The following is a 12,434-nucleotide window of genomic DNA, read 5'->3' on the forward strand; positions in this document are numbered from 1 at the left end:
GGACAGATGTTATTCAGGGTGATGATGTAGCAGATGCAACTTCAGAAGTTGAAGTGTCTAGCACATCTGAAACAACAACAAAAGCAGTGGTTTCTCCTGGATTTAGTTTTAATGCACCTTTGAAAAGTAACAATAGTGAAACTAGTTCAGTATCCCAGAGTGGATCTGAAAGCAAAGTGGAACCTAACAAATGTGAACTGTCAAAGAACTCTGATATGGAACAGTCTTCAGATAGCAAAGTCAAAAATCTCTTTGTTTCCTTTCCAACGGAAGAATCTTCAATCAACTACACATTTAAAACACCAGAAAAGGGTAAGTACTTTGTTGTTAAGTTAAGCACAGTTTTTCTTTCAATGTTTAGCTTGATGCAGACTCTTTGTAGGATACTAATGTTGGGATATAAATGATGCTTTGTGAACACCCCCAAAATATTTGAGCAATTTTTTTTTCTCCCTTAATAAGTTCACGGTGATGTTTCAAAGAGCAAGAGAACTTAGTTTAAGACGTTTCAGTAACTGGAAGATACTTCTATCATGCTAGGGCAGAGCAAAAGAACTCAGTACAGTATACGGACTCATGCTTGAATCATGCGCATTAACGTGAGTCTTTTTTTAAAGTGTTCATTTTCATTTGTTCAGTTTCTTTTGTCACTCAGAAAACATGATATTGAGGCTGGGCACGGTGGCTCACTCCTAGAATGCCAGCACTTTGGGAGGTTGAGGTGGGCAGATCACTTGAGCTCAGGAGTTCGAGACCAGCCTGGCCAACATGGTGAAACCCTGTTTCTACTGAAAATACAAAAATGAGCTGGGCATGGTGGTGCATGCCTATAATTAGCAGCTACTCAGGAGGCTGAAGCAGGAGGATCGCTTGAGCATAGGAGATGGAGGTAGCAGGGAGCTGAAATCATGCCACTGCACTCCAGCCTGACTGAGTGACTGAGTGAGACTTTGTCTCCAAAAAAAAAAAAAAAGAACATGATATTGAGATGTTCTCATTTTATATGTTGTATGTCAGTCTTGCTCATTTATTAAATGAGCGAAGAATGAAACTACAGGGATAAATGAATATGTAAGACAATCAGATTGGTGGTATAAATTGAGGGATTCTGGCTTTTTATGTTTTAAAAGCATATTCATTTTGTTTCCCAAAATGTTAAAAAATATTCTTTATTTTCTAGGATTTAATTTTAGCCTTTTTAAATCTAATCCCATGGCCTTTTGGACTAGCACCCCTTCCTCACAGCCTGAGAGCAAAGGTATAGAACTAGCATTCTCAGTATGAGATAACAGCAGTTTTTAGCAGGTGGTAGCTCTTAGCAAAGTATTAATAACTGTGGCTGTATGAAATTAAGTACTTAGCACTACAACATGCATGTTAAAGAATGCCAGTTTAAGCAAAGTACCTTTTGACTGGTGGCATGACACCCTTGTTGGTTTGTTTTTTTAAAATGTACTGGGATGCTGATTTGTAATGTACTTCATTGCTCTGTTATTTCAGGTCTGCTCAGTGAAGACCTATGTTTTATCTAATGTTTATCTTTAGCCACTAACGTCTGCCAGTATTCAAATGTAGTGGCAACGGCATGTATACAATATGGAAGAGTGTCCCTGTAGGGCTGTTCTTTTGTGCATGGTTTAGAAAAATGTTGTATTTGAAAATGGACCCCATTTTTAACAGCCAGCATTCTACGGCTTGCATATTATATGTGTTGCACAGATCATTTTTAGAAGTGTGGCTACTAGAGTGGAAGAAGAAGTGGGATCTGTTGAAAGCCTTCAAGAACAGGTTAGGGAAGTGAAATCTCACCATTAGTGACCAGTAACACATCTTAGCCATGCCAAACAAGTACAATGATAAAGTAACAATCTCTGAATTTTCTTTTTTAAGTATACCGGTTTTATTACTAGCTAAGGTAGCTCTTAATCTTTTATTTTTAAAGATACAGTCTTTGAGAAATGTGAAGTGTTAACTTAAAAGTGGATGTATACTTGCGTATAGTTTCTGTGAGCTCTGGGTTAGAAATCCCTGACCTAAAAACGAATGTGCCTATACACTACTGTAGAACATAGAGCCTTATTCTGTTTTGAATCTGATAATGTCATTGTCCCAAGGGACCTTAGAAATGAAGACTTTAGACATGAGTAAACTGAGGCCAAGAGAGGCTATCTGATTTACCCAAGGTGTCTTTACTGAGTAATAGCAGAAGTGGAACAAGAATCTGTATCTTACGGTGTACTGTTATTTCTCCTAGCTAGGAAATGATACTAATTTTTTGTTTATAATGAAGGAGAGGGGCCCTCCGCCTCCCCCTCCCTCTCCCTTCTTTGGTCTCCCTCTCCTTCTTTTTTCGGTCTCCCTCTGTTGCCGAAGCTGGACTGTACTGCCGTGATCTTGGCTCGCTGCAACCTCCCTGCCTCAGGCTCCTGTGACTCTCCTGCCTCGGCCTGCCGAGTGCCTGGGATTGCAGGCGCGCACCGCCATGCCTGAATGGTTTTAGTATTTTTGGTGGAGACGGGGTTTCGCCGTGTTGACCGGGCTGGTCTCCAGCTCCTGGCCTCGAGTGATCTGCCTGCCTCGGCCTCCCGAGGTGCTGGGATTGCAGACGGAGTCTCGCTCACTCAATGCTCAGTGCTGCTCAGGCTGGAGTGCAGTGGCGTGATCTCGGCTTGCTACAACCTCCACCTACCAGCCTCCTGCCTTGGCCTCTTAAAGTGCTAAGAGTACAGCCTCTGCCCCGCCGCCACCCCGTCTAGGAAGTGAGGAGCGTCTGCTTGGCTGCCCATCGTCTGGGATGTGAGGAGCCCCTCTGACCGGCCGCCCCATCTGGGAAGTGAGGAGTGCCTCTGCCCAGCTGCCATCCCGTATAGGAAGTGAGGAACATCTCTACCCGGCCGCCCATCGTCTGGGATGTGAGGAGCGCCTCTGCCTAGTCGCCCAACGTCTGGGAAGTGAGGAGCGCCTCTGCCCGGCCGCCCTGTCTGGGAAGTAAGGAGCGCCTCTGCCCGGCCGCCCCGTCTGGGAGGTGAGGAGCACCTCTGCCCAGCCGCCACCCCATCTGGGAGGAAGTGAGGAGCACCTCTGCCCGGCCGCCCCGTCTGAGAGGTGAGGAGCGCCTCTGCCCGGCCCCCACCCGTCTGGGAGGAAGTGAGGAGCACCTCTGCCCGGCCGCCCCGTCTGGGAGGTGAGGAGTGCCTCTGCCCGGCCGCCCCCTCTGGGAAGTGAGGAGCGCTTCTGCCTGGCTGCCACCCCGTCTGGGAGGTGAGTAGCGCCTCTGCCCGGCCGCCCCCTCTGGGAAGTGAGGAGCGCCTCTGCCTGGCCGCCACCCCGTCTGGGAAGTGAGGAGCGCCTCTGCACGGCCGCCCTGTCTGGGAGGTGTACCCAACAGCTCCGAAGAGACAGCGACCATCGGGAGCGGGCCATGAGGACGATGGCAGTTTTGTTGAAAAGAAGGGGGGGAAGTGTGGGGAAAGGAAGGAGAGATCAGATTGTTGCTCTGTCTGTGTAGAAAGAGGTGGGCATAGGAGACTCCATTTTGTTCTGACTAGGAGAGATTCTTCTGCCTTGGGATGCTGTTGATCTATGGCCTTTCCCCCAGCCCCGTGCTCTCTGAAGCATGTGCTGTGTCAACTCAGGGTTAAATGGACTAAGGGCGGTGCAAGATGTGCTTTGTTAAACAGATGCTTGAAGGCAGCATGCTCTTTAAGAGTCATCACCACTCCCTAATCTCAAGTACCCAGGGACACAAACACTGCAGAAGGCCGCAGGGACCTCTGCCTAGGAAAACCAGAGACCTTTGTTCATGTGTTTATCTCCTGACCTTCTCTCCACTATTATCCTATGACCCTGCCATATCCCCCTCTCCAAGAAACACCCAAGAATCATCAATAAATACTTCATAAGAAAAAAAAAAAAGTAAGGTGGGAAGGGAGAAGAGAGTGAGTGGTAATCAGGCAGGATTTGATGAAAAAAAAAAAAATCCCACAGCAGGCATAAAATCCAATCTTAGGAAGCACTTAAATGAGAAGTTTTGGCACTTAATGAAGAAAACTGCAAAACTTATATAGGATGACTGTTATTTGAACTATCAGTTCTCAGATTGGTTTATAAATTCTAAGACAAATTCGTTAAAAATTGTAGAGTTTTTTTGGCTGGATCTTGAGAGAATTCTAAGTTTTAAGTAAAAAACTAGCAAGAGTAGCTAAATTTTTTGTAAATGAAAAAAGTGACATCCTACTGAAAGAGACACTAAAACTTATCACAGTTACAGTAATGTGGTAGAATTCTGATGCAAGAATGGTACAGATTAATGTAGCAGAAGAGAGTGATACTTCCGCATAACAACAAACAGGTGCCAGGCTCTCTTCTAAGCACTTTACATATCTCAATACACTTAATTCTCAAAACAACCCCCAAGTATATTAGCATCAACACTTTACAAGTGAGGACTCTGAGGCATAAATAGATGAAGGAACTCAAAGTCACAGACTCAGATTTCTTAAGAAACCTCAGGGTCACAGAACAAGTAACAGAGCAGAGCTGAAATTTTAATTCAGGGAGTCTCGTTCCAGATCTATTGTTTCATCAACTAAGCTATACCATCTCAGTAAAGTTTGAAACAGAAACCAATGAAGAAAGAAATTCCTTCTAAGGAATTAGGTTTTTATTTCACTCCACATAGCAAAATGTATTCTGGATGGGTTAAAAAATTTTGTGAAAAATAGTTTTTAAAAACCTGGAGTGAAGTACTTGATCTTTTTTTTAACTGACTTCTGGATACAAAAGACTTTTTCAAACTTTAGATACTAAATTTAGGCCAGGTGCAGTTGCTCACGCCTGTAATTGTAGCACTTTGGGAGGCCAAGGTGGGTGAGTCACTTGAGGCCAGGAGTTTGAGATCAGCCTGGCCAACACAGCGAAACCCTGTCTCTACAAAATATACAAAATTTAGCTGGGCATGGTGGCACACACACTCATGGTGACTGTAGTCCTAGCTACTCGGATGGCCGAGGCACGAGAATCACTTGAACCTGGAAGGTGGCAGTTGCAGTGAGCGGAGATTGTACCACTGCACCCCTACCTAAAGTATTTTGACAAATTACAAAGGAAAAGATTGATAGATTTAACTACTTGAAATTGATATGTCTGGTCTACCTCTGGAAGAAATTAATAGATTATAGGGTCTCTTAAAATGTAAAGAAGCAAGTTCCTCATGTAACTTGCTCTTATGAAGAAGCCCATATATAAATTTTAAATGGGTTTTTTAATGGATTTATAAGATCTTTATATATAAGCATACTAATTCTTTGTCATGTATAAATTTAAATTTTCAAATTTCATTACCATATTTTCATATGTAATATAAACTTACGTATAAAAATGTGACAGGATTTAAGGTAGAACCAGAGGTGCTGAAATGTTTATTAATGTTGATCACTTTTAAAAACACATATACCTATGCTCTATTAGGTTCTTCAGGATGCATCATTATAAAGATACTGAGTAATTTTTGGAGTTTGTTAATTTGGCTAGTTTTTTAGTGTTCATATCACTTGTAATAACTTGTATCGGTTTATTAAAAGATCTGAACACACAGGAGTCCTAGAGGGACAATAATTTGTAATTATTCAGATGTTTAGAAGTGTCTACCCTGCATAAGGAAAGTAGACTCTTGTATGCATGGCATTCGTTTTTGTTCCAAGACTCCCCTTAGGAATAATACTTGATTAAAATCAGAATTTCCCAAAGGGAGCCATTATTTATTACGCCTTGGCATAGCAATTCAGTTTTTACAGCTATTGACAGCAATTGGAACCAGAATGAGTAAAAATGAAGAGGGCCAGATAGAGACTAAGAGGATAAATATCTCTGATTTCTAGAGGAGCCTACCCAAATACTAAACAAGCACAGAATCTTCTTTCTATGGAAAAGAAAAGACCCTAGTGATACCTCAACCCTGTATGCATGTGTGCCAAGAAGTAGCAAACTCATAAATAAACATAGAAAAACATACTTTGGGAGGCCATAGCTTGAGGATTGCCTGAGGTCAGGAGTTCGAGACCAGTCTGGCCACATGGGGAAACCCCATCTCTCCTAAAAAATACAAAAAAAGTAGCTGGACATGGTGGTTGAGGCAGGAGAATTGCTTGAACCAGAGAGGTGGAGGTTGCAGTGAGCTGAGATCGCGCCACTGCACTCCAGCCTAGCGACAGAGCGAGACAACGTCTCAAAAAAAAATAGAACATAAGCCAGATTCTAGATTCCCAAGTCTTGTCTTCTGCCACTGAAACCACTAAATGGACAGACTATAAAATCAAAATTCAGATTGTAACAGTCAGCCACCAGTTGAGTCAAATAATTGACCATATGTAAATGAGAATTAGAAACAAAAGTGCGTTAGTCAAGGATCTGATCTGGGAAGCAAGAGCCGGGCATGGTGGCTCACACCTGTTATCCTAGCACTTTGGGAGACCTAGGCAGGCAGATTGCCTGAGCTCAGGAGTTTGAGACCAGCCTGGGCAACATGGCGAAACCCTGTCATCTACTAAAACTGCAAATATTAGTTAGCTGTAGTGGCACACACCTATAGTCCCAGCTACTTGGGAGGCGGAGGGAGGAGAATCGCTTGAACCCAGGAGACAGAGGTTACAGTGAGCTGAGGTTGCACCACTGCACTCCAGCCTGGGTGACAGAGCAAGACCCCATCTCAAAAAAAAGATTTCGCAAGCACGATCCAAAAGAGCATAAATGCCACACAAGACCCAGCAGAGGCCGGGCTCAGTGGCTCATGCCTGTAATTCCAACACTTTGAGAGGTTTGAGGCATGCGGATCACCTGAGGTCAATTCAAGACCAGCCTGGCCAACACGGTGAAACCCTGTCTCTACTAAAAATACAAAAATTAGCCGGTTGTGGTGACACATGCCTGTAATCCCAACTACCCCGGAGGCTGAGGCAGGAGAATCATTGGAACCCGGGAGGCGAAGGCTGCAGTGAGCCAAGATCGCGCCACTGCACTCCAGCCTGGCAACAGAGCGAGACTCTATCTTAAAAAAAAAAAACCACCAGAGAAGCCTGTGGAGGTGAGCCAAGGACACAAGAGGTCCAGGTCCACAGGAAAGCCACTGCCAGGCTTCACAGTCCTCTTGGTTAATGTCGTTTCTGTTTTACGCATAATATCTCAGTGGAACTTCCAAATATAAACTTTGCAAGGAAACATAAACAGTGTGCTAGCAATAAAACCACAATTAGATACCACCTCACATCAGTCAGGATGGCTACTATTAAAATGTCAAAAAAATAACAGGTGCTGGTAAGGTTGCAGAGAAAAAAGGAACACTTACACTTTTGGTGGGAGTGTAAATTAGTTCAGCCATTGTGGAAAACAGATCCCTCAAAGACCTAAAAACAGAAATACCATTTGACCCAGCAATCCCGTTACTGGGTATATACCCAAAGGAATGTAAGTCATTGTGTCATAAAGTCACATGTACGTGTATGTTCTCTGCAGCACTATTCATGATAGCAAAGACGTGGAATCAACCGAAGGGCCTGTCAGTGGTAGACTGGATAAAGAAAATTGGTATATATACACCATGGAATACTACACAGCCATAAAAAAATATGAGATTATGTCCTTTGCAGGGACATGTATGAAGCTGGAAGCCACTATCCTTAGCAAACTAATGCAGGAATGGAAAACTAAATACCACATGTTCTCATTTATAAGTGGGAGCTAAATGATGAGAACACATGGACACATACAGACGAGCAACAGACACTGGGGCCTAACAGAAGGTGGAGGGGTAGGAGGAGGGAGAGGATCAGAAAAATAAGTAATGGGTACCAGGCTTAGTACTTGGATGGCGAAATAATCTGTTCAACAAACCCCTGTGACACAAGTTTGCCCTACATAACAAACCTGCACATGTACCCCTGAACTTAAAAGTTAAAAAATTTTTTTAAAACACCATTTTGCTAGTAATTTTGCAGGCACATTTATGGGAAGAAAATAGAAGTTTTCCAGAAACAAAGGCAAAAACAGGATTTATAAGGAAGGAGAGAGAAAAAGAACTACATGCAATCTCGAAACTGAATCTCATTTACATATTTTGGTGGATAACCTAATTAGCTTGTGTGTGGCAAAAAAGTCTGATCATTCTGTCCTTCAGTAGGCCAACTAGGAATATCAAAGAAAATTCAGTTGGCTTTGGATTCTTCAGGAAATACTGAAAGTGTCACTGCAGAGTGTGAGAGACTAAATCTATGAATGTCTTCCAGTGTTCTTTCATTAACACCTTTACCTTATATTAGGTCAGGCCTGGAATATTTCTCTCATCAGAATTCTTCAGGTAGAGTTAGGTATCCAGGTTAAACTTTTTATCCTCTGTCCTTAAATTGTGTTTATTAAACGTTTTATCTATCCTTAAATTGTGGTTACATTTCAGAAGTTCGTTTTTGTTAATGAGTAGAATATTTAACCTTGGAGCTATTATATTGTTTATATTTAAAATTTTCTTCTCCTTTCATATGTTTCCGCCACCCTCCAATACTAAAAGTTACCCAAAATATGCTAATTTTATTACCTAATGCCAGTTAGGTATTCTGTTCAACTTGGGTAAATATTTTAAGCATCCGGAATGGACTCATGAATCTTAAGGTGGCTTGATGATGAAGTCTGACCTGTTGAATGCATAATAATATGCCAAAGTTAAATCCTTCTTTTATTGAAGAATCTTTTATTAGAATATGAAAAGCAGTCAGAGCAACTGGATGTGGAAAAAGAACGTGCTGATAATTTTGAGCATCATATTGAAGACCTTACAAGACAATTAAGAAATTCGACTTTGCAGGTAATTTTTTAATAAATCCAAAAATGAAAAGTATAACAGGTATATTTTAATCTCAATACTTTTTGCATAAAAAATTAAATATAGTCGGAAACAGAATTTATTCCCCCCCACTTCACCCTCCTTCCCACTTAGGAGAGAAGAATAAGACGAAACAGCTAGCAACTATCTTGCTTATTATTCTAATCTCAGTTCCCCTAGAGAATTGTTTGTTTGTTTGGGGGTTTGTTTGTTTTTCATTTCTGCTCTTTGCTCTGCCAGTGCAACCTGATCTCTTGTAAGGTTTACCATATTAGTATTTCAATGACAGATTTTAAAACTGATTCTTAATATTATTCTGTAGCATGGACTTAGAAATCTTCATTTGTCACACTATGCCAATATTCTCATTAATGTACCTGTTCATTCTTCCTCTGCTGTATATGTTTTCTGCATGTTTATAGTAATGAATCATGTGTCATTTCAGTGTGAAAAAATAAATTCTGATAATGAAGATCTCCTGGCTCGTATTGAGACACTACAGTCTAATGCCGAATTATTAGAAGTACAGATTTTAGAAGTCCAGAGAGCCAAAGCAATGATAGACAAAGAATTAGAAGCTGAAAAACTTCAGAAAGAAGAGAAGATAAAGGTAAAAACAATCCTGTGAGATTGATTCACATATATATGATGCATTTACCAAAATATTATTTAAATGAAGGGAAGACTTACTAAAGAGTAGCATTTATGAATACAGCAGAGTTCATTAATTCCTTAATACCAACCATAAATTTGAGAATCCATGCTGTGATTTGGGGGTGTATACATTTTAAACATTGAAATATTACCAAACTTTCTGTATTTTAGCATGTCAGATTTATTTTATTTATTTACTTATTTTTATTTTTTATTTTTTATTTATTTATTTATTTATTTTTTTTGAGACGGAGTCTCACTCTGTCGCCCAGGCTGGAGTGCAGTGGCGCAATCTCAGCTCACTGCAAGCTCCACCTCCCGGGTTCACACCATTCTCCTGCCTCAGCCTCCCGAGTAGCTGGGATTACAGGCAGTCACCACCATGCCCAGCTAATTTTTCGTGTGTGTTTTTAGTGGAGACGGGGTTTCACTGTGTTAGCCAGGATGGTCTCAATCTCCTGACCTTGTGATCCACCCGCCTCAGCCTCCCAAAGTGCTGGGATTACAGGTGTGAGACACCACGCCAGGCTGTCAGATTTATTTTAAAGCCCCTTAAAAATACCTTTTTAATGTTGGTTGGGTTGTGTGGGTTGTTTTTATTTTTAATTTCAGGAACATGCCACTACTGTAAATGAACTTGAAGAACTTCAGGTACAACTTCAAAAGGAAAAGAAACAGCTTCAGAAAACCATGCAAGAATTAGAGCTGGTTAAAAAGGTAAAATAAAACACTAGGATGAAAATTGATGTAATGTTCACATTGTTCTGTTTTGTTGTTCTATTTGTTCTGTTCTGTCTGCGATCTCACGCTGTGGCCCAGGCTGGAGTGCAGTGGCATGATCTCGGCTCACTGCAACCTCCGCCTCCCGAGTTCAAGCAATTCTTGTGCCTCAGCCTCCCAGGTAGCCGAGATTCCACGCATGCGTCACCACACCCGGCTAATTTTTTGTATTTTTGGTAGAGATGGAGTTTCACCAATTTGGTTAGGCTCGTCTGGAACTCCTGACCTCAAATGATCCACCCATCTCAGCCTCTCCGAGTGCTGGGATTACAGGTGTGAGCCACCGCACTCAGCCTGCATTGTTAAACTATTCTATACATGTTGAAAAGAAGTGTTTTAGAATGTTACTTGTGGTACTAAAATAATGCTTTATAAATTATTTGCTCAAAAAATTGAAAATTTAACTTAATTCTCTAAGTACCAGTCCTTTCAGAAGAATCTAGGCTCCTGATTTACAAGATTTTGGTTTGACATTTCATTTTGTATACATGATTGTTGTATGACACATAAGATTTAATTAATGTCAAAGCTTGAAATTTGTATTATACTTAAAACTTTGGCTGACTTTACTCCTTCAAAGATGAGGCTAAAAAGAAATGTACTATAAGAGCCACTTGACATATTAGTATTTTATAAATAAGAGCTCCGCAAGCTACAACTGTCAGTTGTAGTTAGTTATAATGAAATAAAATGAAACTAAGAAAGTTGGGTTAAACTACTAGAAAATATTTTGTGAAATTAAAAACTAGAAAATATCCAACTCCTCATTTCTTTGTTACAGTGTAAATGATTTCACTATTACAGAAAGGCACCCATTTATTGCTGTGGCATCATTTTAGCAATTTTACAAATGACAAAAAGAATTTACAAATGAACTGATCTACTATTGTGTAAATCTTCTACTTATAAAATGTGCAGGATGCCCAACAGACCACATTGATGAATATGGAAATAGCTGATTATGAACGTTTGATGAAAGAACTAAATCAAAAGTTAACTAATAAAAACAACAAGATAGAAGATTTGGAGCAAGAAATAAAAATTCAAAAACAGAAACAAGAAACCCTAGAAGAAGAAATAAGTGAGTTAAAGAAAATTCACTTTACCTTTTAATTATTTCATCATAACAACTTGATTTGGTGGGGGGCATTACTTGTTTATTTCACCAGTCTTTCACTGTCAGTCGGGTGTTTAACACAGTGATAAATGTTACTGGGGACCCAGAATGGGTGTAAAACTATTTGCCATTAAGATGTTTATAGTCCACATTTATTCACTTTAACATTTCTTAAGTACCTTGCTGTTTCCTGGTCTGGGTTAACTAAGATTGTCTATGGGTTGTAATTGTTACAGCCAGGAGATGGGTACAGTAGAGTTTATGGCACTGTTGTTACTACTGTCGCATATGTTTGAAGTATTCCATAATAAAAAGCTAAAACAGGCTTAAAGATAAGCCAATACAAAGAAGACATATTTGTGTATTTAAATTCACTGATAAAAATTGTTACATCTTTTTCTACTGAAATTATTTCTTGTGCTAGCTTCATTACAGTCTTCAGTACAACAATATGAAGAGAAAAACACCAAAATCAAGCAATTGCTTGTGAAAGCCAAAAAGGAACTGGCAGATTCAAAGCAAGCAGTACGTTAATTTTTGTTTCGTATTTTAGTACTTGTTCATAATTTATTTATGAGTAACATTAAAAAAAATTTAACCAAGATTCTCATTCTGTAGGAAACTGATCACTTAATACTTCAAGCATCTTTAAAAGGTGAGGTGGAGGCAAGCCAGCAGCAAGTAGAAGTCTATAAAGTAAGGGTTTTACTTTTTAAGATTAAAAAAAGTTTTTTCATGTAGAAGTGAAGTACCATTTAGAGATTTTATTGATTATCCTATAAGGATATCTAGAAAGATTCCTCAACATTTTGAGGAAGTTACAACAATAAATCAAGTCTGGCATATAACTGGAGTATATTGGTTAGCTCAAGCTAGATTATTTTCACGTATTTGGAAATTCGTAGTATACTATAGAATAGTGCAAAATAAAATAAGCCTGCATTTGAACTTAATGATATTGCAGTCACAAGGAACAGTTTGTAAAATGATTTTATACGTTTGTTATGTTTGTGT

At 40.1% G+C, this 12,434-nt stretch overlaps 1 protein-coding gene across 15 annotated transcripts in view; it reads left to right on the forward strand.

Moving 5' to 3' along the window:
* Nucleotides 1–178: 178 nt before the first annotated feature.
* Nucleotides 179–12,434, forward strand: part of LOC129030870 (DNA-binding protein RFX8-like) — a 103,065-nt gene continuing 90,809 nt past the window's right edge. For 12 of the 15 annotated variants that reach the window (XM_063649163.1, XM_054476679.2, XM_063649170.1 and 9 more), the window contains exons 1-7: nucleotides 180–312; nucleotides 8,745–8,851; nucleotides 9,315–9,479; nucleotides 10,136–10,240; nucleotides 11,222–11,384; nucleotides 11,845–11,945; nucleotides 12,039–12,116. In XM_063649163.1, the coding sequence (XP_063505233.1) occupies nucleotides 216–312; nucleotides 8,745–8,851; nucleotides 9,315–9,479; nucleotides 10,136–10,240; nucleotides 11,222–11,384; nucleotides 11,845–11,945; nucleotides 12,039–12,116 (816 nt within the window). In that variant the 5' untranslated portion in view covers nucleotides 180–215. Of the gene's footprint in view, nucleotides 313–2,373; nucleotides 3,262–8,731; nucleotides 8,852–9,314; nucleotides 9,480–10,135; nucleotides 10,241–11,221; nucleotides 11,385–11,844; nucleotides 11,946–12,038; nucleotides 12,117–12,434 lie in introns of those variants that run through there. The other 3 variants (XM_063649174.1, XM_063649168.1, XM_063649169.1) reach the window with 3 other exon arrangements.

This window comes from Pongo pygmaeus, chromosome 12 (genome assembly GCF_028885625.2).
Source record: "Pongo pygmaeus isolate AG05252 chromosome 12, NHGRI_mPonPyg2-v2.0_pri, whole genome shotgun sequence".
NCBI lineage: Eukaryota > Metazoa > Chordata > Mammalia > Primates > Hominidae > Pongo > Pongo pygmaeus.